The sequence below is a fragment of the Trachypithecus francoisi genome, unplaced genomic scaffold, assembly GCF_009764315.1.
Source record: "Trachypithecus francoisi isolate TF-2019V2 unplaced genomic scaffold, Tfra_2.0 Lachesis_group10, whole genome shotgun sequence".
NCBI classification, from domain to species: domain Eukaryota; kingdom Metazoa; phylum Chordata; class Mammalia; order Primates; family Cercopithecidae; genus Trachypithecus; species Trachypithecus francoisi.
In genome coordinates, this window is record NW_022681455.1 from 109,492,294 (window position 1) to 109,516,804 (window position 24,511).

At 43.1% G+C, this 24,511-nt stretch overlaps 1 protein-coding gene across 4 annotated transcripts in view; it reads left to right on the plus strand.

Moving 5' to 3' along the window:
- The window catches only part of TANGO6 (transport and golgi organization 6 homolog), a 268,545-nt gene that overhangs the window by 31,133 nt on the left and 212,901 nt on the right, over nt 1-24,511 (plus strand). For 3 of the 4 annotated variants that reach the window (XR_004438955.1, XM_033218804.1, XM_033218802.1), the window contains exons 5-7: nt 2,826-2,962; nt 5,480-5,642; nt 8,842-8,924. Coding sequence is in view for 3 of the 4 variants with exons in the window: in XM_033218804.1 (XP_033074695.1) it covers nt 2,826-2,962; nt 5,480-5,642; nt 8,842-8,924 (383 nt within the window). In the remaining variant the exon portion in view is untranslated. The remainder of the gene's footprint in view (nt 1-2,825; nt 2,963-5,479; nt 5,643-8,841; nt 8,925-24,511) is intronic. The other variant, XM_033218803.1, reaches the window with a different exon arrangement.

The following is a 24,511-nucleotide window of genomic DNA, read 5'->3' on the forward strand; positions in this document are numbered from 1 at the left end:
TTTTATTTTTTATTTATTTATTTTTTTGAGACGGAGTCTCACTCTGTCGCCCAAGTTGGAGTGCAGTGGCGCAATCTCAGCTCACTGCCATCTCCCAGGCTGGAGTGCAGTGGCGCCATCTCGGCTCACTACAACTTCTGCCTCCCGCGTTCAAGAGATTCTCTTGCCTCAGCTTCCCGAGTAGCTGGGACTGCAGGTTCAATGCACCACACCCAGCTAATTTTTAAAAAAATTTTTAGTAGAGATGGGGTTTCGCCATGTTGGCCAGGCTGGTCTTGAACCCCTGACCTCAGGTGATCCACCTGCCTCGGCCTCCCAAAGTGCTGTGATTACAGGAGTGAACCACCGCACCTGGCCAGAAGTCACTTTTTTTTTTTTAAAGAGTACAGTTTGGTGGTGTTTAGTATATTCACAGAGTTGTGCAATCATCACCAATATCTATTTCCAGAACATTTTTATCAACCCTCCGCCCATATCCCCCCAAAGAAGCCCTCATACTCACTAGCAATCACCACTCCTCATTCTCCCTTCCTCTCAGACTCTGGTAAGTACTAGTTCACTTCCTGGTCTCTCTGGATTTACCCGTATTGGCATTACATACAATATATGGTCTTTGTGTCTGGCTTCCTTTACTTCACATAATGTTTTTGAGGTTTATTCATGTTGTTTGTCTGTTCGTTTGTTTTTGAGATGGAGTTTTGCTGTTGTTACCCAGGCTGGAGTGCAATGGTGTGATCTCAGCTTACCACAGCCTCCTTCTCCCAGGTTCAAGTGATTCTCCTGCCTCAGCCTCCCAAGTAGCTGGGATTACAGGCACGTGTCATCACACCTGGCTAATTTTTGTATTTTTAGTAGAGGCGGGGTTTCACCATGTTGGCCGGGCTGTTCTCAAACTCCTGACCTCAGGTGATACACCTGCCTCGGCTTCCCAAAGTGCTGGTGTGAGCCACCACACCCAGCCAAGGTTTAGTCGTGTTATAACATGAATGAATCAGTCCTCCATAAACATTATTCCTTTTTATGACTGAATAATATTAGCTCATATGGATATGCCTGGTAATTTTTGACTGGATGCTGAATTTTTGACTGGATGCTGAACATTTTTTTTTTTTTTTGAGGCAGAGTCTCGCTCTGTCACCCAGGCTGGAGTGCAGTTGCCGGATCTCGGCTCACTGCAAACTCCGCCTCCCAGGTTCACGCCATTCTCCTGCCTCAGCCTCCCGAGTAGCTGGGACTACAGGTGCTCACCACCTCGTCCGGCTAGTTTTTTGTATTTTTTTAGTAGAAACGGGGTTTCACTGTGTTAGCCAGGATGGTCTCGATCTCCTGACCTCATGATCCTCCCGTCTCGGCCTCCCAAAGTGCTGGGATTACAGGCTTGAGCCACTGCGCCCGGCCGAACATTTTTATTTTACATTGCTGAGTGCCAGATTTTTATATTCCTTGGTTGGACTTTGTTCTGGAATGCAATTAAGTTACTTGTAATTAATTTAGTCCATTTGATCCTGGCTTTTCAGCTGTGTTAGTGTGGTTCTACAGCAACCTTTAAGGTAATTTAACCCCTTATTGTATTATACTAAGTGTATTGTACTAAGTGTAACAATACAGATTGTACTAAGACAATACACTTCTGAGAATTCTAGTTGTTGCCCTGTGTATTAGGAGATCCTCCCAGGCTGGCTAATGGGAACACAACTATTCCCAGCCTTTATGAATCATGGGGGTTGTTCCCCCCTACTCCTTTCTGTTGGCTATTGCCCCAGGCTTTGGTATTTTCCTCACACATACACATATCATACTCTACCAAAGACCTGAGAGAGGACCCTTTTGCAGATCTTTGGAACTCTATGTGTAACTTCCTCCTCTCTGAAAATTCCAGCTGCGTTGGCCTCCCTGAACTCTGAACTATGTTTCTTCCACTCGCCAAGATGCCAGGCTTCATTTGGGCTGCTCTTGCTATCGCCTGAAAACTCTCTCCAGGCAGTGAACAAGGGCAGTCGTCAAGCTCAGTTTGTTTGCTTCCCTTCTCTCAGGGATCAGTGTCCTGGGCTGCTTGTTGTGCATTGTCTGGAAACCACTGTTTATATATTTTGTCCAATTTTATAATTGCTTAAGGTGGTAAAGTAATTCTGGTCCCTGTTACTCTACAGCTGTGGCTTAAGACAGTTTAAATGAAATGATACATGCAAGGAGACAGAATAATAATAATAGTAATAAACATGGTGAATTCCATGTTATATGAATAATATATTCCAGTTATATGAATAATATCATTATAGTGACTAAGTGCTAGTTTTTCTCTGAATTTCCCAGAAACTAGCATTAAAAGGAAAGTACAGGCTGGGTACGGTGGCTCATGCCTGTCATCATACCACTTTGGAGGCCGAGGTGGGCAGATCACCTGAGGTCAGAATTCGAGACCACCCTGGTCAACATGGCAAAACCCCGTCTCTACTAAAAATAGAAAGAAATTACCTGGGCATGGTGGTGTATGCCTGTAATCCCAGCTACTCGGGAGGCTGAGGCAAGAGAATCTCCTGAACCGGGGAGACAGAAGTTGCAGTGAGCTGAGATCATGCCACTGCATTCCAGCCTGGACGACAGAGCAAGACGTTGTCTCAAAAATATAATAATAATACATAAATACGAAATAAAAAACATAAAAAGGAAAGTATAGAAGGGTAGATTATCTTATAGAAAAAAATAAACTATTTTCAGTAGAGAAGATAAATGCATTTTACCCCAAATTTCAAGACAAATTGGTTACATGGGACCTTCTGTGGGGATTTGCTGTGAGCTGCTGACATCTCTGTCCACTGTGCCAGCAGGGGCAGCTGGTGGAAGTGATGCTGAGGCGATGGCTGCTGACTGGAAGAAGTGTGACCTGATCGCAAAGATTTTGGCCTCTTGTCCCCAGCAGTCTCTTTCACCAGAGAGTTACTACAGGGACATCTGCCCCCAGGTACATCATTTTGTTTCTGTTGACCATTTGAGGATTATCAGCTTATGTACAGAAATAGGACTTTTAATGTTCCTCTAGTATTGAGATAAAAGCAGCATAATATTTAAGTTTATTGTTTAGTGAGGAGCCTTCTTAATAAATGAATAAAAACCCGTAGAAGAGACCGACCTAATTGTTCAGTTTAAGAATGGCGAGGCCAGGCGCAGTGGCTCACACCTGTAATCCCAGCACTTTGGGAGGCCGAGGTGGGCGGATCACCTGAGATCGGGAGTTCGAGACTAGCCTGACCAACATGGAGAAACCCTGTCTCTACTTAATAAAATGCAACATTAACTGGGTGTGGTGGCACATGCCTGTAATCCCAGCTACTTGAGAGGCTGAGGCAGGAGAATTGCTTGAACCCGGGAGGTGGAGGTTGCTGTGAGCCGAGATTGAGCCATTACACTCCAGCCTGGGCGACAAGAGTGAAACTCTGTCTCAAAAAAGAAAAAAAGGCCGGGCGCGGTGGCTCAAGCCTGTAATCCCAGCACTTTGGGAGGCCGAGACGGGCAGATCATGAGGTCAGGAGATCGAGACCATCCTGGCTAACACAGTGAAACCCCGTCTCTACTAAAAATACAAAAACTAGCTGGGCGAGGTGGCTGGCGCCTGTAGTCCCAGCTACTCGGGAGGCTGAGGCAGGAGAATGGCGTAAACCTGGGAGGCGGAGCTTGCAGTGAGCTGAGATCTGGCCACTGCACTCCAGTCCGGGCGACAGAGCGAGACTCCACCTCAAAAAAAAAAAAAAAAAGAAAAAAAAAAGAATGCCTTACCACTATTGAATGACTGGCCCAGCTCACTCTCAGAGCTAGAATACGAAACTCAGGTTTCATCTTGTTCATTATCTTTTCTCTCCATGTGTTTTTAATTAGTTTTTAAAGGTAGATATTAAATAAACAAGGTAAATTAACATGGCAAACAATTTAAAAAGCATATAAGAGTAAACCAAAAACTAAGTCTCCCATTCCTGTTCTGCAGTCCTTCAGAGGTAGTCACTGCTATGAATTTCTTTCCAGAGATATTCTGTGTATTATGCATATACCATCATATGTGTATATGTTAATGTATGTGTATATTAACGTGTATGTGCATATACACGTACATTAACATATACACATATGAGGGTAAAATTAATGCTAATTCTTTTTTTTTTTTTTGAGACAGAGTTTCGCTCTTGTTGCCCAGGCTGGAGTGCAATGGCGAGTTTTCGGCTCACCACAACCTCCGCCTCCCGGGTTCAAGCGATTCTCCTGCCTCAGCCTCCTGAGTAGCTGGGATTACAGGCAGGCGCCACCAGGCCTGGCTAATTTTGTATTTTTAGTAGAGACGGGGTTGCTCCATGTTGGCCAGGCTGGTCTCGAACTCCCGACCTCAGGTGATCCACCCGCCTCGGCATCCCAAAGTGCTGGGATTATAGGCATGAGCCACCACAGAAGGCCAGTGCTAATTTTTATCTAAATGATATCATGCAGCATGCCCTCTTCCATTTTGCTTTTTTTCATTGATAGTGTACTTTGGCCAGGCACAATGGCTCACTCCTGTAATCCCAGCAGTTTGGGAGGCTAAGGCGGGCAGATCACTTGAGGTCAGGAGTTCGAGACCAGCCTGGCCAACATGGAGAAACCCCGTCTCTACTAAAAATACAAAAATTGGCCAGGCATGGTGGTGCACGCCTGTAGTGCTAGCTACTCAGGAAGCTGAGGATAGAGAATCGCTTGAACCCTGGAGGCAGATGGTGCAGTGAGCCGAGTTCACACCAATGCACTCCAGCCTGGGTGACAGAGCGAGATTCCATCTAAAAAAAAAGAAAAAAAAATAGTGTACCTTGGAGATCATTTCATTCATTTTCATGGGTACATGATATTTCGTCATATTAATGTACTATAATTTATTATAGTACATTGCTATTGATGGACATTTGAGTTCTTTCCATTCTTTTTCTATTACAAATTACACTACAGTTAATATCCCTAATTCTTTGTACATAACTACCAGTATTACCATAGGAAAAATTCCTAGAATTGAAATTATTGGTTCAAAGGTTTTATGCATTTAAATTTTTGATTGATATGCTTTATGTACCTATTTTCCAACATTTTTACCCACACAATGTGTTACAAAGTTTTTGATCTTTCCTAATCTGATACATGAAAAATGTGGAAGGAGTTTTCTTAATTAATACTCCCTATGCGTGTGCCTAAAATGAGCCTGTATTTTATAAATTTGATAAAATAATAAAAACACTGCAAGTATCAGGGATGGGCAAAACAAATTTTTAATTAAAAATAAAAACACTGCCTGTTCAGCTCTCTTACCCTTTGATCCTGGGTATGTTAAATTAAGAAAAGAATTCTGTTGAATCATTGTTATTGAAGTGAGTTTATTTTTTTTGGCTTAAAAAATTCATGCTTTTTCTTTTTAGTTAATGTCATATTCCTTGCAAAAAACTGGTATTTACTTCTTGTAATTTTTTTGTAGGTTCTGGATTTATTTCACTTTCAGGATAAATTGACAGCACGACAATTTCAGAGAGTTGCCACCACTACCTTTATAACTTTGTCAAGAGAACGCCCACAATTGGCAGCAAAGTATTTGCTCCAGCCAGTGTTAGCTCCTCTTCATCGATGTTTGAGTACAGCAGGTAAAGGAGGAAGTGTGGTGGTTGGGTGTGCCTCTAAAGGACCTTCTTCAGTATTTTATGTTTAAATGATTTAAATCTGTGTTATTTCAGTGTCTTTAGTTTTCCTTCCCCTCCCCGCAACTTGTTATTTTGAGAAATTCACTTACAAGTTTCAAGAAGAGTATACTGGGCCCGGGACGGTGGCCCACGCCTGTAATCCCAGCACTTTGGGAGGCCGAGGTGGGCGGATCACGAGGTCAGGAGATAGAGACCACGGTGAAACCCCATCTCTACTAAAAATACAAAAACTTAGCCTGTAGTCCCAGCTACTTGGGAGGCTGAGGCAGGAGAATGGCGTGAACCCGGGAGGCAGAGCTTGTAGTGAGCCGAGATCCCGCAACTGCACTCCAGTCTGGGCGACAGAGGGAGACTCCGTCTCAAAAAAAAAAAAAAAAGAGATCACCTAGACTGAATAACTTTACATTTTGGCCACATTTGTTTTATCTTTCTCTCTTTCTGCATATATAAACATATCTTTTCTGAAGCATTTGAGAGTTAGTTGGAGACATCACAACACTTCACCCCTAAATAATTCAGTATGCATCTCCAAAGAAAAATGTCAGTCTCCTACATAACCGCAACGCAATGACCACACCCAGGAAATTTAACATTTATACAATATGCTGTGATATAATATATAAATTCCATTCAAACTTCTCTAATTTTTTTTTTTTTTTTTTTTTTTTTTTTTGAGGCGGAGTCTTGCTCTGTCGCCTAGGCTGGAGTGCCGTGGCCGGATCTCAGCTCACTGCAAGCTCCGCCTCCCGGGTTCCCGCCATTCTCCTGCCTCAGCCTCCCAAGTAACTGGGACTACAGGCGCCCGCCACTCGCCCGGCTAGTTTTTTGTATTTTTAGTAGAGACGGGGTTTCACTGTGTTCGCCAGGATGGTCTCGATCTCCTGACCTTGTGATCCGCCCGTCTCGGCCTCCCAAAGTGCTGGGATTACAGGCTTGAGCCACCGCGCCCGGCCTAATTTTTTCAATAATTTCTTTTAGAGCTATTTTTTTAAAATCCAAAGTTCAATCAAGAATCATGGCTGGGCATGGTGGCTAATGCTTGTAAGCTCAGCACTTTGGGAGGCTTAGGCGGGCAGATTGCTTGAGCCCAGGAGTTCGAGACCACTTGGGCAACATGGCAAAACCCCATCTTAACCAAAAAACAATGTAAAAATTAGCCAGGCATGGTGGCAAGCACCTGTAGCCCCAGCTACTTGGGAGGCTGAGGTGGGAGGATCGCTTGAGCCTGGGAGATTGAGGCTGCAGTGAGCCATAATCACGCCTCTGCACTTTAGCCTGGGCGACAGAGTGTGACCCTTGCTCAAAAAAAAAAAAAAAAAACCATATATATATATAAAATAAAACTATGTATAAATAAATAGAAAGACATTGTAAAACTTAAAAAACTTTTTAAAAATTTTTGTTTTTTATAGAGTTGGGGTCTTCCTATATTGTCCAGGCTGGTCTGGAACTCCTGGACTCAAGTGATCTTCCTGCTTGAGCCTCCAAAAGTGCTGGGATTGCTGAGGCGGGAGGATCGCTTGAGCCCAGGAGTTTGCGACCAGGCTGGGTAACATAATGAGAACCTGTCTTTAAAAAACATTTTAAAAATTAGGTGGGCATGTTGGTGCACGCCTGTATTCCCAGCTGCTCAGGAAGCAGGTAGGAGGATCACTTGAGCCCAGGAGGTTGAGGCTTCAGTGAGCCATGATTGCACAGTTCCACTCCAAAACCTGGGTTATAGAGCAAGACCCTGTCTCAAATAAATAAAAATAAAATGTAACTATTTTAAAACTTTTTGAAGGGAAATTTTAAAACACGTGCTATAGAGATTATATAATGAACTCCTATGTACCTATCGCCTAGATACAACTATTAACTCTGCCATTTTCTTTCTTTTTTTTTTTTTTTGAGATGGAGTCTCGCTCTGTCACCCAGGCTGGAGTGCAGTGGCGTGATCTCAGCTCACTGCAACTCCGCCTTCCAGGTTTACACTATTCTCCTCCCTTAGCCTCCCGAGTAGCTGGGATTACAGGCACCTGCCACCACGCCCAGCTAAATTTTTTTGTTGTTTGTTTGTTTGTTTTGAGACGGAGTCTTGCTCTGTCACCCAGGCTGGAGTATAGTGGTATAATCTCAGCTCACTGCAACCTCCGCCTCCCAGGTTCAAGCGATTCTCCTGCCTCAACCTCCTGAGTAACTGGGATTACAGGCACAGGCCACCACGCCCAGTTTATTTTTGTATTTTTATTAGAGATGGGGTTTCACCATGTTGGTCAGTCTGGTCTCGAACTGCTGACCTCGTGATCCGCCCACCTCGGCCTCCCAAAGTGCTGGGATTACAGGCGTGAGCCACTGCACCCAGCCTAATTTTTTGTATTTTTAGTAGAGACAGATTTTCTCTGTGTTAGCAAGGATGGGTCTCGATCTCCTGACCTTGTGATCTACCCACCTCGGCCTCCCAAAGTGCTGGGATCACAGGCGTGAGCCACCGCACCTGGCCAACGCTGCCATTTTCATTTATCCAATCCCCAATTTTTATTCAATTAAGTTTAAAATGTAAATTCTTTTTTTTTTTTTTTTTTTGAGACAGAGTCTCACTCTGTTGCCCAGGCTTGAGTGCAGTGGCACAATGTCGACTCACTGCAACCTCTGCCTCCTGGGTTCAAGTGATTCTCCTGCCTCAGCCTCCCGAGTAGCTGGGACTACAGGCCTGCGCCACCACATCTGGCTAACTTTTTATATTTTTAGTAGAGACCGGGTTTCACCATATTGGCCAGGCTGGTCTCGAACTCCTGACTTTGTGATCCGCTCGCCTCGGCCTCCCAAAGTACTAGGATTATAGGCCTGAGCCATGGTGCCTGGCCTAAAATGAAAATTCTAAGTGAGAATGTGTTATAGGTTAATTGGCAATGTTGGTGTTTTTTCTTAGTGATATGTAAAATAACAATGCATGTTTATAATCACTGGCATCATATATTCTATGAAATGTGTACGAAGGGTATATTGTTCAATGGTAACCATGTCAATTTTCTGATCTTAGCTGTTACTTACTGAGCCATCTTTTTAGTAAAACTTTCTTCCTTAGGTTTAGTATATTCTATTCAGTGAGGCACTAAATATGGGTAATTTTGTGTTTTTGTTTTTGTTTTTGTTTTTCTAGAGATTCCAGAGAGTGACATGATACCAGGAACTATTTTGGTGACAGAAGAAGAACTTAGTAGATGCATTGAGGATGTGTTTAAGGTTGGTAATCTGAGCCACTGATGTTTTTATTGACTTCTTATTTAAAATTTTTTTTTTTGCCGAGTGCGGTGGCTCAAGCCTGTAATCCCAGCACTTTGGGAGGCTGAGACGAGCGGATCACGAGGTCAGGAGATCAAGACCATCCTGGCTAACGTGGTGAAACCCCGTCTCTACAAAAAAATACAAAAAACTAGCCGGGCGAGGTGGCGGGTGTCTGTAGTCCCAGCTACTCGGGAGGCTGAGGCAGGAGAATGGCGTAAACCCGGGAGGCGGAGCTTGCAGTGAGCTGAGATCCGGCCACCACTGCACTCTAGCCTGGGCAACAGCTCGAGACTCCGTCTCAAAAAAAAAAAAAATTTTTTTTAAATTTTTTCTTTTTTTGTAGAGATGAGCCACTACTCCCAGCCTTTTAAAATAATTTTACCTTTTAATTAGCACTTGAAGCATTGGAATAACTAAACTAAAGCTCCAAGCTGTCAGAATCTTTTCACTATGAAAACCAGAAACTATAAGCTGACCTTTTTTGTCTTTTGTTGTTTTTTTTCCTTTTTGTGGAGAATGAGGTCTCACTATATTGCCCAGGCAGGTCTCAAACTCCTGGGCTCAAGCTATTCCCTTGCGTCTGCCTCCTTAAGAGCTGGGATTACAGGCGTGAGCCACTGTGTTTGGCGAGCTGACCTTTTTAAGTGAAAAAACTGATATATTTTTGAAACTCTGTTAATTACATCATTTATTCTAAATGTTGAAATAGTTTAGATTTTCTGACTGGCAAATGCCACTGATGAAAGCATGTCTTTTGAAGAAATTGACACGGAGCGGGGCATGGTGGCTCACACCTGTAATCCCAGCACTTTGGGAGACTGAGGAGGGCGGATCACCTGAGGCCAGGAGTTCAAGACCAGCCTGGCCAATATGGCAAAACCCCAGCTCTACTAAAACTACAAGAATTAGCCGGACGTGGTAGCACGCACCTGTAATCCCAGCTACTCAGGAGGCTGAGACAGGAGAATCGCTTGAACCCAGGAGCCAGAGGTTGCAGTGAGCCAATATTGTGCAACTGCACTCCAGCCTGGGGATAGAGCGAGACTCTTATCTCCAAACAAACAAACCAAAAAAGAAATTGACGGGTGTTTTCAGTACTCTAGCCTTCCTAAAAGTGTATGATAATTGAATCTACTTTATAACTTTTGATAGTAATCACTGTCATAACAAATTAAGTCTGAATAAATGATTCCTGCAAATGACTACATAAATATATAACAAGAGTGAAAACTGCTTTTCTATTCATAGGAAGAAAGAAAATGAATGAAAACTAAGAATCTAAGTGTTATGTTCTTTATTATCACAATCTTATAAATATATGTGGTATATGCGTTTGGAAAACAAATGAAATTCATTGTGTTACGGCTAGATGGAATTAGGATAAATATTCTTTAAAGTTTATTTTAAGCCCAGTGTGGTGGCTTATGCCTATAATTCCAGCACTTTGGGAGGCGAAGGCAGGAGGATTACTTGAGGGTAGGAGTTCAAGACCAGCCTGGTCAATATAGTGAGACCCGATCTCTATAAAAAATAAAAATAATAAATAAGGTTTATTTTAATAAATTTATGATAATTTACTGCTGAACACTTTTACATTAGAAAACAGCTTTCAAAACTGTATTTCATGTGAAAAAGGTACAGCTGCTTTGGAAAATAGTTTGACATTTCCTCAAAAAGTTAAACATGGAGTTATCATATGACCCAGCAATTCCACTACTAGGTATATACCCACGAGAAATGAAAATATGTTCATATAGGCCGGGCGCGGTGGCTCATGCCTGTAGTCCCAGCACTTTGGGAGGCCGAGGCGGGTGGATCATGAGGTCAGGAGATCGAGACCATCCTGGTTAACACAGTGAAACCCCGTCTCTACTAAAAATACAAAAAAATTAGCTGGGTGTGGTGGTGGGCACCTGTAGTCCCAGCTACTCGGGAGGCTGAGGCAGGAGAATGGCGTGAACCTGGGAGGCAGAGCTTGCAGTGAGCCAAGATTGTGCCACCGCACTCCAGCCTGGGTGACAGAGTGAGACTCCGTCTCAAACAAAAAAAAAGAAAACATGTTCATACGAGAACCTGTATGTGAATTTAGTAGGTAGGACGGGGAGCAATTACAAATAGCACAAGGGATCTTTTGATGAAGGAAAGGTTCTAAAATTGTATTGTGGTGATGGTTTTGCAAATCTGTAAATTTACTAACAATCACTGAACTGTATATTTAAAATAAATGATTTTATGGTTTTTAAAGTATACTTCAATAAACCAGTTTTATTAAAAAAAAAAAAAAGCCTTGGCACAATGGCTCACGCCTGTAATCCCAACACTTTGGGAGGCCAAGATGGGCGGATCATGAGGTCAGTAGATCAAGACCATCCTGGCTAACATGGTGAAACCCCGTCTCTACTAAAAATACAAAAAATTCGCCGAATGTTGTGGCACGCACCTGTAGTCCCAGCTACTCGGGAGGCTGAGGCAGGAGAATCACTTGAACCCGGGAGGCGGAGGTTGCAGTGCGCCGAGATTGTGCCACTGTACTCCAGCCTGGGTGACAGAGTGAGACTCTGTCTCAAAATAAATAAATTAAAATACAAACATTAGCTGGATGTGATGGTGCGTGCCTGTAATCCTAGTTACTCTTGAGGCTGAGGCAGAAGTATCATTTGCACCTGGGAGATGGAGGCCGCAGTAAGCTGAGATCACACCACTGCACTCCAGCCTTGGCAATGGAGCAAGACTCTGCCTTAAAAAACGAAAAGATAAAAAATAAAAATAAAGTGTACAGGCACGCCTGTAATCCCAGCACTTTGGGAGGCCAAGGTGGGTGAATTACCTAAGGTAAGGAGTTCGAGACCAACCTGGCCAACGTAGCGAAACCCTGTCTCTACTAAGAATACAAAAATTAGCTGGGCATGGTGGTGGGCGCCTGTAATCCCAGCTCCCCGGGAGGCTGAGGCAGGAAAAGCATTTGAACCCGGGAGGTTATGGTCAGCTGAGATCGCACCACTGCACTCCAGCTGAGTGACAGAGCAAGACTCTCTCTCAAAATAAATAAATAGATAAATAAAGGTGCAGATCAATGGCTTTTATGTGTATTCATAGGTATGTACAACTGTCATCACGATTGTCTTTAGAACTTTTTATTCCCAAAAAAGAAAACCCTGGCCGGGCACAATGGCTCATGCCTGTAATCCCAGCACTTTAGGATGCCCAGGCAGAAGGAACACCTGAGGTCAGGAGTTCGAGACCAGCCTGACCAACATGACGAAATCCCGTCTCTATTAAAAATATAGGCTGGGCGCGGTGGCTCAAGCCTGTAATCCCAGCACTTTGGGAGGCTGAGACGGGTGGATCACGAGGTCAGGAGATCGAGACCATCCTGGCTAACACGGTGAAACCCCGTCTCTACTAAAAAATACAAAAAACTAGCCGGGCGAGGTGGCGGGCGCCTGTAGTCCCAGCTACTCGGAGGCTGAGGCAGGAGAATGGCATAAACCCGGGAGGCAGAGCTTGCAGTGAGCTGAGAACCGGCCACTGCACTCCAGCCCAGGCTACAGAGCGAGACTCCGTCTAAAAAAAAAAAAAAAAAATATATATATATATATAAATTAGCTGGACGTGGTGGCGCACGCCTGTAATCCCAGCTACTTGGGAGGCTGAGGCAGGAGAATCGCTTGAACCTGGGAGGCAGAGGTTGCAGTGAGCCGAGATCGCACCACTACACTCCAGCCTGGGTGACAGAGCAAGACTCCATCTCACAAACAAAAAAAGAAAGAAAGAAAGAAAAGAACCCTCCCCACACCACTTAGCCATCACTCTGAAATCTCTCCACCACCAATCCCTCGTCCCCTATAAATAGACAACCACTAACCTGTATTATCTCTCTCAAGATTTGCCTATTCTGTACATTTCATATAAATGGAATTGTACACCATGTGTTTTTTTTGTGATTGGCTTCTTTCACTTAGCATGATATTATCACATGGAGCCATACTTCATTTCTTTTCATTGCCAAATGGTATTCTCTTGTATTAACATGCCTCATTTTATCTGTTCATCAGTAAATGGACATTTAGGTTGTTTCCGTAATAGCCATAATAACATTTTGGCTATTATGAATAATGCTGCTATGGACATTCATGTATACATTATTGTGTATATTTATGTGTTAATTTCTTTTTGGTATATACCTAGTAATAGAATTGCTGGATCATATAGTAACTCTATGTTTAACTGTTTGAGGCACTTCTAGACTGTTGTCCAAAGTGACCGCACCATTTTACATTCCCATCGGCAGTACATAGGGTATAAAGTGAATTACATTCTTTCAGATAAGAAGGCAGATAGTTTTGTTTTGCTTTAAGCTTTCTGCATGATACTAGTAGATTCATAAATAGAAAATGCAAACTCATTCTCCATAGCACTCACTTCATTTCTTTTTTTTTTTTTTTTTTTGAGACAGAGTCTCACTGTGTTACCCGGGCTAGAGCGTAGTGGCATGACCTTGGCTGACTGCAACTTACGCCTCCCAGGTTCAAGCAATTCTCTTGCTTCAGCCTCCGCAGTAGCTGGAATTATAGGCATCCACCACCACGCCGAGCTAATTTTTGTATTTTCAGTAGAGACAGGGTTTCACCCTTTGTTTGCCTTTGTTTGCCAAGCTGGTCTCAAACTCCTGACCTCAAGCAATCCACCTGCCTTGGCTCCCAAAGTGCTGGGATTACAGGCATAAGCTGCTGTGCCTGGCCTCACTCACTTTATTTGTAAAGTGGAATGTTTACTACCCTTTTATTTAATTTCACTATTTTTAAAAATAAAGTCTACCCTTTAAGGGTTGACCTGGTACACAAATATGGAATCAGATTACTCAGAGATTGAAAGATGACATGGTAACTATGTGAAAATAATGCTGTTTTTATTTTTTAATGCCTCATGGATAGACTTCTGAAAAGAGGGGTCTTCTATCCTGTTCTGAATATTAGTAGGCAAAGACTTTCAGATTATGGAGAGATAAGAAATTATTAGAGCAGTCTAGAAAGCAGATGTTCTAAATTAGAGAACAGTGGCCTACTAACTTTCAGAAAGACCATGTCCCATCCAAGAAATAGCATGATGAAAAACTGCCAAGTGGTTGGGTTTAGAATGTTGGAAAGACTTGAAAGTACTGTCAGGATAGGGGTAAGACTAATTGTGACTAAATTTTGGTGGAAACCCCTTATAATATGCCTTGGAAGTCAGTAAACTTAGAGGGAGAAAAAAAAGCAGAGTATTTCTTTCTAGCAAGGGAGTTATCCTATAAAAAACAGAGAAATCTGGACATAATGAATCCTGCCATGTCTCCTATTCTTGGTCCCCAAAAAGGAGGGGGAAACCTTCATAGTTTGGTCAACAGTTTGGTGAATTTAAAGCCCCCTAGAGAGGCACGCAAACCATTAGTTTTCTGTAGACACTTGATTATGCACCAAGGATTGGCACTGTCATGAAACTAAGAGGGGCGGAAGGGTAATTATTCTCTCTGCAAGGTTTTGGCAGCCAGCTGCAGTGGAAAAACAGAGGAAATGTGTATGTTGGAGGAAAATGGTAAACACTGGGTAAAAATTAACAACAAAGGATGTGTTGTGTCTATTAACTTTCTGTTAATACTAAATTACAGAGTACAGCTCAAAGGCAGGAAATAAGGAAAATATCGGGGCTGGGTAAATTGATCCAGCAGCTCACTAGGTAACATGGAGGATAACAAAAGAGTGCTTAATTTTAGAGAAGCATTTGGGAACATTTCCAGCTCTTTTTTTCTCTCTCTCTTTTTTTATTCTTGTTAACAGATTTATTAAGATAAAAATTCATGTAACATACAGTCCACTCATTTCAAGTGTACAGCTCAGTGTTTTTTAGTACATTCGTAGGGTTTTGTAACCATCATCAGTCTAATTTTAGAATATTTTTGTTCTCCTTAAAAGAAACCCATATCCATTAGCTGTTATTCTCCATTCTCCCCACTCTGCTCATAGCCTTAGGCAACCACTAATCTATTTTCTGTCTCTATAGATTTGCCTATTCTGGACATTTCATATCAATGGAATCATACAATTTATGGTCTTTTGTGATTGGCTTCTTTCAAGTCTAGTCAAATGAAGCAGTCAGAGCGGAAAGGGGTCAAATAAATCTGTAACTGGTTGTGATTAATTAGTTGCAAACACCACTGCACTGGAGCCTGATATTTTTAAAGTTCATTTGTATTGCAGCATGAAGCAGTACTTCAGTGCTTTTTATTGCCAAAAAGTATGCCATTATATGGATATACCACATTTTACATATCTATTCATCTGTTGATGGATATTTGGGTCATTTTCACCATTTGGCTCTCATGAATAATGCTGCTATAAACACTGGTGTACACAATTAGTTTTTGTGTGAACCTATGTTATTGCTTCTTTTGCCTATATACTTTGGAGTGAAATGCTGGATCATATTGTAACTATATGTTTAACCTTTTGAGGACCTGCCACACTTTTCCGAAGCAGCTACGCCATTTTACATTCCCACCAGCAATATATGAGGGCTCCACTTTCTTTACATCTGGCCAGAATTTATTACCTGTCTTGCCTTTTTTATTCTAGTCCTCCTAGTGGGAGTAAAGTAGTATCTCATTATCATTTTGATTTACGTTTCCTAATGGCTAGTGATATTGAACAGCTTTTCTGGTGCTTATTGGCCATTTTCATGTCTTCTTTGGAGAAGCGTCTATTAAGACCCTTTTTCCTTTCTTTTTTTTTTTTTTGAGACAGTCTTGCTCTGTCTCCCAGGCTGGAGTGCAGTGGCGAGACCTCAGCTCACTGTAACAACCTCTGCCTCCCAGGTTCAAGCCATTCTACTACCTCAGCCTCCCACGTAGCTTGGATTACAGGCGTGCGCCACCACATCCGGCTAATTTTTGTCGATTTTTAGATTGGGTTATTGTCTTTTCATTATTGATGAGTTGAGGGATGGGCTCCTGGCTTAACAAACAGCTCACTCCAGAGAAATCCTCCTCACTGATCTAATCTCAGTCTCTCCATACTTTTTTTTTTTTTTTTTTTTGAAACAGTGTTTCGCTCTTGTTTCCCAGGCTGAAGTGTAATGGCATGATCTCAGCTCACTGCAACCTCCGCCTCTTGGGTTCAAGCAATTCTCCTGCCTCAGCCTCCCCAGTAGCTGGGATTACAGGTGCCTGCCACCATGCCCGGCTATTTTTTTGTATTTTTAGTAGAGATGGGGTTTTACCATGTTGGTCAGGCTGGTCTCAAACTCCTGACCTCAGGTGATCCACCTGCCTCAGCCTCCCAAAGTGTTGGGATTACAGGCATGAGTCATTTTGCCTAGCCCATACTTTTTTTTTTTTGAGACCGAGTCTCACTCTGTCACCCAGGCTAGAGTGCAGTGGTACGATCTTGGCTCACTGCAACCTCTGCCTCCCAGGTTCCAGCTATTCTCTTACCACAGCCTCCCAAGAAGCTGGGATTACAGGCGCCAGCTAACACATCCAGCTAATTTTTGTATTTTTAGTAGAGACGGGGTTTTGCTATGTTGTCCAGGCTGGTCTCAAACTCCTGACCTCAGGTGATCCACCTGCTTTGGCCTCCCAAAGTGCTGGGATTATAGGCATGAGCCATCATGCTTGGCCCTTCCATACTTTTGGTCCTTCTCTCCCCTCTTTCTGGAAGAGCAGTTTTTATAATCCCCAACCTGTTCTCATCTTAGTCTGGTGTCTTCCTTTGGAGTGTGGGTCTATTTTATCTTGGTTTCTCACTGGGCATTTTCACCTTGACATCCCCTGTCATGTGCACCATTGCCACCACCCACCTGTGGCCACTCCAGAGGCTGTGCACTAGCTGCAGAGCAGCCCGTGTCGCCTTTATACACTATCCTGATCAGACTGGAGGTTATCTGATTTTTCAGACCATAGCAGAATTCAAAGTTAAAAAATAGAAGTTAGAATAAGAAGTCATAATGACAAGAGAATGCCAGCAGAGAGGAACAAGAAAGAACACTAAAAAACTACTCAAAAAGGGTGTAAGAATTTGAAAAGCAAAGTTTGTTGGGGCTGGTGTGTTCAATATACTTTGTTTAAAAAGGCAGGGATTGCATATTAGAAATATTTCCTTCTAGGGCCAGGCACAGTGGCTCACGTCTATAATCCCAGCACTTTGGGAGGCTGAGGCGGGCGAATCACTTGAGGTCAGGAGTTCAAGACCAACCTGGCCAACATGGTGAAACCCTGTCTCTGCTAAAAATACAAAAAAAATTGGCCGGGCATGGTGGCACGTGCCTGTAATTCTACCTACTTGGAAGGCTGAGGCAGGAGAGTCGCTTGAACCCGGGACACAGAGGTTGCAGTGAGCCGAGATCGCACCACTGCACTCCAGCCTGGACAACAGAGTGAGACTCTGTCTTAAAGAGAGAGAGAGAGAGAGAGAGAGAGAGAGAGAGAGAGAGAGAGAGAGGAGGGAGGGAGGGAGGGAGGGAGGGAGGGAGGAGGGAGGGAGGGAGAGAGAGAGAGAGAGAAAGAAAGAAAGAAAGAAAAGATTTCCTTCTGAAAGCATTAAAATGTAAATAATTTTTTTTTTTTTTTTTTTGAGACGGAGTCTCAATCTGTTGCCCAGGTTGGAGTGCAGTAGTGCAATCTTGGCTCACTGCAAGCTCCGCCTCCCGAGTTCATGCCATTCTCCTGCCTCAGCCTCCCGAGTAGCTGGGACTACAGGCGCCCGCCACCACGCCTGGCTAATTTTTTGTGTTTTTAGTAGAGACGGAGTTTCACAGTGTTAGCCAGGATGGTCTCAATCTCCTGACCTCATGATCCACCTGCCTCGGCCTCCCAAAGTGCTGGGATTATAGGTGTGAGCCACCGCACCAGCCTAAAATATAAATACATTTTGGTATTTAAAGAATAAACCCTTGGGCTGGGTGCAGTGCTCACGCTTGTAATCCCAGCACTTTGGGAGGCCAAGGCGGGCGGATCACGAAGTCAGGAGATCAAGACCATCCTGTCTAACACTGAAACCCCGTCTCTACTAAAAATACAAAAATTTAGCTGGACATGGTGGCGGGCGCCTGTAGTCCCAGCTACTCGGGAGGCTGAGGCAGAAGAATTGCTTGAACCCGGGAGGCGGAGCTTGCAGTGAGCCGAGATAGCACCACTGCACTCCAGCCTGGGCAACAGAGCGAGACTCCGTCTCAAAAAAAAAAAAAAAAGAAAGAAAAGAATAAACCGTCAGTGCTCTGAATGAAAATTTTATGATGGGAACAATTGTAGAGGAATGCCTTTTTACTCTTGTACCCTTCACTCCAGCAGGGAGTAGAGCCGGTGGTTCTGATGTCTCTGGGGGGCCAGGAGGAAAGTTCTCCACATATAGGTGCATTCATAGGTGCTAGTTGAATTGAAAACTTGGCACAGCCACGTGTACTTTATCTGCATAAATGATTCTCACTTCTATATATGTACCTTCTATCTGGTAAAATTCTCTAAGACATAAAGGGGATATGCAACTCAAAACACTTTTAGTCCAGTGGTTCCCCATTCTCTCCTTCTGCTCTGAATGCCTGGGGCCCAGTCCTTAGAATACGTAAATTCTTTTGTCCTCCCTGGCGTGAGAAGGCTTAATAGTGTATTCTTTGCCTAGAGAGGTGAAGGGAGGCCTAGATTGCACAGAGATTGGTTCTGGGTAGGACAATATAAGAAGAGAGTTACAATTCCTTTTTATTTGGACATATTTTGCTTGTAAGAGGACTGGCTAGATTCTGAAATGGGGAAAACGTTTCCTTTTAGCATTCTTCACAGTACTTGCCTGACACTCTTCCTAAAAGCAGAAGAAATGTTAGGGTAGGAAAAACTAGGAGGCACTTAATTAATTTATTTCCTACCTTCTCATTTCCATTTTATCTCTCTGTTTCCAGATTCAGGGAATCTTGACTGTAATTATCCAAGTCTTTTCGGCATCTAATCTTAATGAATTTCTAATTACAGTTATGCTGTCAGATTGGATATTTGACTCCTCTTTCTGAATTTTTAATTAGATTTGCAGAGTAAATTAGAATAATAGAATCTTAGAACTGGAAGGAACTTCAGAAATAATTTAGTATAACCTCTCACTTTTTAAATAGACTTTATTTATTATTATTATTTTTTGAGATGGAGTTTTGCTCTGTCGTCCAGGCTGGAGTGCAGTGGCGCACTCTCAGCTTATTGCAACCTCTGCCTCCTGGGTTCAAGTGGTTCTCCTGCCTCAGCCTCTGAGTAGCTGGGATTATACCTGGGATCACAGGCATGTGCCACCATGCCCGGCTAATTTTTGTATTTTTAGTAGAGGTGGGTCTTCGCTATGTTGGCTGGGTTTTTCTCGAACTCCTGACCTCAAGGGATCCACTCACAGCCTCCCAAAGTGCTGGGATTACAGGCATGAGCCACCACGCCCACCAATAGACTTTATTTTTGAAGAGCAGTTTTAGGTTCACAGAAAAATTAAGTGGAAAGTATAGGGAGGTCCCATATATTTATCTCCAGACAGCCTGGTACATTTGTTACAATTGATGAACCCACATTAATGCCTCAGTATCATCCAAAGTCAATAGTTTACATTGGGGTTCACTGTTGGAGTTGTATAGTCTATGAGTTTTGACAAATGAACCCCTCATTTTGTAGTAAAGAAAATAAAATCCAGAAGATTTTGTGAAGTGACTTGTTCCAAATCATACAGTTGGGGAGTACAGAGCAGGTCCTGGAACCAATCTTTCCTTTCCTTTCACTCTCCCTTTCTGTGTTTAGAAAAGATCATGTTTGCACATGGTACAAATTTAAGAAGGACAAAAAACTTTATAGTGAAAAGTTAGTCTCCTTCTAACCTTGGTTCCCTGCACTGGCAATAATTCTTTCTGGAAATGTCCATGTGTAATTGAACTGTGACCTTGAATTACAAGCAAAAGACCAAAAGAAGTATCCTTCAAGTCTGTGGGAATTGCAAATGTTAGCTTTTCTAAATGCTTTGGTTCAGACTCTCTGGTATGGTGTAGCACCTTTCAGCTAGACAGACCTAGGTTGGAATCTGGCTCCAAAGTTGACTGTCCGTGCGACTTCAGGTAACTTATTTAACATTTGATTTGTGGGGATGAAATAAGGTAACTTGGTGGGTTCATGGCATATTGTAGCACATAAGTGCTCAAAAAACTGTCAGTTCTCTTTTGGTTCAGGGAAACTTGTTTTTTAAAAAGACGATCTTATGCAATATGTTCTGAAAGCATGCACAGTGCAAAATACTTGCTATATTAGGTAACTTGCCTTGTTCTTTTTTCCTCTCACAAGTCTTAATTACACTCAGCAAGTGCATTAGAAGTTCTGGAACACTACTATCAGAAAGATCACTGTAATGTTTTAGAAGGCTGTATTTGACTAGTTTAATCTTCAGGAGGTGTAAAATCAAGTTCCAGCCTGTACTGAATTTCAGTGTTAGGATTCCGTCAGCTTGATTCCGAACAGGCCCGTCATGTTTGTATTCCCACACATGTACATCCCTGTAAAAGATAAGCCCATAAGTTAAGAAAATATTTCCATTCACAATAGCATCAAACATATAAAACATTCAGGAATAAATCTAACATTTGTATGGGGTATATATATTTCACAAAATCCTTTAACATGAATTATCTTAATTTGTCCTTATGCCAAAAGCTTGATGCCTACATTATAAATGAGAAAATGGAGACTGAGAGAGGCTTAAATGTCTTATCCATGTTCACTCATTTAATGTGTAATTTGGGACAGTCACAAAGGTGACAGAAACAAAATTCACATCCAAGTTTCCTGACTACTGACTTACCTGTGCTCTTTCAACTACTCTGCAGTAGTCTCTAAGGGACATGCTTAGCAATGTCATGGAAGTCTATGGAATGAGAAATGGGGCACATGGCCAGGTGTGGTGGCTTTCGCCTATAATCCCAGCACTTTGGGAGGCCAAGGCAGGTGGATCACCTGAGGTCAGGAGTTCAAGAACAGCCTGGCCAACATGGCTAAACCCCATCTCTACTACCAAAAAAATAAAAAATAAAAAATTAGCCGGGTGTGGTGGCAGGTCCCTTTAATCCCAGCTACTCAGGAGGCTGAGGCGGGAGAATTACTTGAACCTGGGAGGCAGAGGTTGCAGGGAGCCAAGATTGCACCAGTGCACTCCAACCTGGGCAACAGAGCAAGACTCCATCTCAAAAAAAAAAAAAAAGACTTTGGGAGGCTGAGGTGAGTGGATCGCTTGAGGTCAGGAGTTCAAGATCAGCCTGGCCAACATAATGAAACCCCATCTCTACTAAAAATACAAAAATTAGCCAGGTGTGGTGGTGGGTGCCAGTAATCCCAGCTACTCAGGAGGCTGAGGCAGGAGAATCGCTTGTACCCAGGAGGCGGAGGTTGTAGTAAGCTGAGATCACACCATTGCACTCCAGCCTAGGTGACAAGAGCAAAACTCTGTCTCAAAATAAATAAATAAATAAATAAATAACTAGCTGGGCATAATGGGCATCTGTTATCCCAGCTATTCAGGTGGGTGAGGCAGGAGAATCACCTGAACCCAGGAGGCGGAGGTTGCAGTGAGCCGAGATCGCGCCACTGCTTTCCAGCCTGGGTGACAGAGCAAGGCTCCCTCTCAATAATTCAAAAAAAGAAAGAAAGTAATGGAGCATGTGAGAATTCCTTTCTGTTTTGTTTTATTTTGTTTGCTTTGAAACAGAAACACGTGTTTATTCTTAATGTTTTTGACCATTTTGATTCCACCCACTTTTTTCTTTCTCTTTTAAATTTCTAGCCAATCCTTCCAGAAAAATTCTATCCTCCAGATATTGAAGGTAGATGCTGTACAAGCCAATATAAAGTCCAGCTTTCCTCAGTCCGCTCTCCTTTTCATGGTTGAAGTTCTATGATTCTACTCTGTTAGTTAGCACTGATGGAATCGCCTCTAGCTACAGCTTAAAAGAGGAAGGAAGGAAGAAAGGAAGGGAGGAGGGGAGGGAGGGAAAGGGAAAGGAAAGGAAAAGAAAGGAAAGGAAAAGGAGAGGAAAGAGGGAGGGAAGGAGGGAGGGAGAGAGGAAGGAAGGAAGGAAGGGAGGGAGGGAGGGAGGGAAAGAGAAAGGAAATGCATAGGGCATTGTAACTTCCCCACAAAAATAGAGCTTTTGAGAAAATAAACAGCAGCCTACTTGGTTCATTTATTCTTTGATTCAATCAGTCACAAAAATATTTATCAGGTATTTACTGAATGCCAGACACTTTGCCGGGTTCACAAATACAGAAATGATTAAGCCAACTGCTGCCTTCAAGAAGTTCCTAGTCAGGTAGGCAAAGAGTTACAGTAGTGTGTGGGCCATAGCTAAGATCATCCTATCGCTTATTGCAGAGTAGCGCTCTAAGCTTAGATGAAGGATTGTAAGGCTTAACCACAGACGCCTCATATCATAGCTGGCTGGATCTGCGAAAGAAAGCCGAGGAGCAATCAGGAAGAAATGTGGAAATCCCCAGAAAGGAACAAGGAAATCCCCAGACTGCCACTGGGGTTGTTGGTACCAGTCTGTATCCTTGCCTAATCTGTTTCCACTGACCCACATTGGCCTCTGACTTTGCCTCTCAGGTCTTGATACATGTTTATATTTGAAAAGCCACAGGTAAGCGGAGGTTCAGTCTTTCTTTTTTTTTTTTTTTTTTTTTTTGAGACAGAGTCTCTCTGTTGCCTAGGCTGGAGTGCAGTGGTGTGGTGTGATCTCGGCTCACCACAACCTCCACCTCCCTGGTTCAAGGGATTCTCCTGCCGGAGCCTCCCAAATAAATGGGATTACAGGCACCCACCACCACACCCAGCTAATTTTTTGTATTTTTAGTAGAGACAGGATTTCACCATGTTGCCAGGCTGGTCTTTAACTCCTTACCTCAGGCAGTCTGCCTGCCTCGGCCTCCCAAAGTGCTGGGATTACAGGTGTGAGCCACCGCACCTGGCCAGGTTCAACCTTTCTTCGAGGCATCCTTTCACTTACTCTCAGAGAGGCTTTTATCATACCACACAATTGAAAAGCTACCTTCAGGGTCTCTCCCTTCACTGCTTCAGCTTTCCCATATCTTGGTATTTTGTTTGGGGATCCCTAGTTGTAGAAATATCTAGAGTAACTAGAAAACCTTTCAACTGAATATGATTTCATCTTTAAAGGACTAACTTCAGGACTGACAGCATAACAGAAAGCATATGAGGAAGGGTTAGAAACTTAACTACATCTGGTCACATTGAAGCTTCAGTTGTTTTGCTTTTTTTTTTAGAAGGGTGGTTAATTTTTTAATTTTTTTCAACTAGTCTCACCTCTTAATGATTGAGGTACCAAAAGGGAATTCTGAAGGAAATGAACAGTGTAGTCAAGTCAGAGAATCATAGATGAGATACGAAAGAGGCCTTACAGCACCATTTATCGAACCTCGTTTTACACATAAGGAAACAGACTCAGAGAAGTCCACTGATTTGTGTTAAGTCACAAAACTGGTCCATGGAAATACTGAATCCAAGAGGCGGAGGTTGCAGTGAGCCAAGATCACACCACTGCATTCCTGCCTGGGCGACAGAGTGAAACTGTGAAAAAAAAAAAAAAGAAAAGAAAAATAACATGCGAAGTACTGTATTGTGTTTTAGAACTTGAATTCCCATCCCACTTTGCTTCCATGTGATCAGGGAAGACTCCCCTCGCCCCCCAACTAGAAAGAGACTGAACATAAGCACAGTCAAAGGAAATCACACAACACCCAGATGTTGGGGCACAGAGGTGGAGCAGTCAGGCCCTGCCCTCCATGGGCAGGAACAGCTTGTCTCTTGTGCCTTTGCTGCTTCTTCAGTCCATACCGATACCAGTCCAATGTGGAGGAGGCTGGAAGGAACTACTCCAACTGTTTCTTCCATGTGTAGTGTGATTTCATGGGAAGGATTATTCCTTTTTAGTGCTTTGTCTGGCTATTGTAAGTGCTGGCTGAGTTCGAAATGCAGCATTGGCTGAATCAGTCCAGCCTCTCATTTCCCTGAATAGGTTACTAAACTCCAAATATAAACCAATGATCAGGGGACGTTAAGGGGGAAGTGACCAGATTCTACTTTGGGAGTGTATATAGGGGGTAATGTTGGATGTCAGGTGCAGACTGAACTTTAACCTGCATAGGAGTTCAGTACTAGGCAAGAGACTGGAAGAAGGGGGATGTCCTTGGAAGCAGCTGGTCAGAGTATGCCAGCAGCTGGAGATCTACTGGAAAACTTGGTATTAATAGAGGGGAGCTGTATAAGAAAACGGAGCTGTATAAGTAGGAGGAAGGGGAGGTGTTACAGAAGCCGCTGTCCATGGTGCCACGCGGACACTTCAGCTCCAGCTTGCAGAGCGTGCAGGACTAGAGTTATTAAAAGCCTGACAAGCTGGGATCTACTGACTCAGAGGGTGGGGACAGCTGGGATAAAATTGGTATAGGCTAGGAACTGAAGCAATGAAAATCTCATTATGCACAGGGGGAGAAGGTAAGT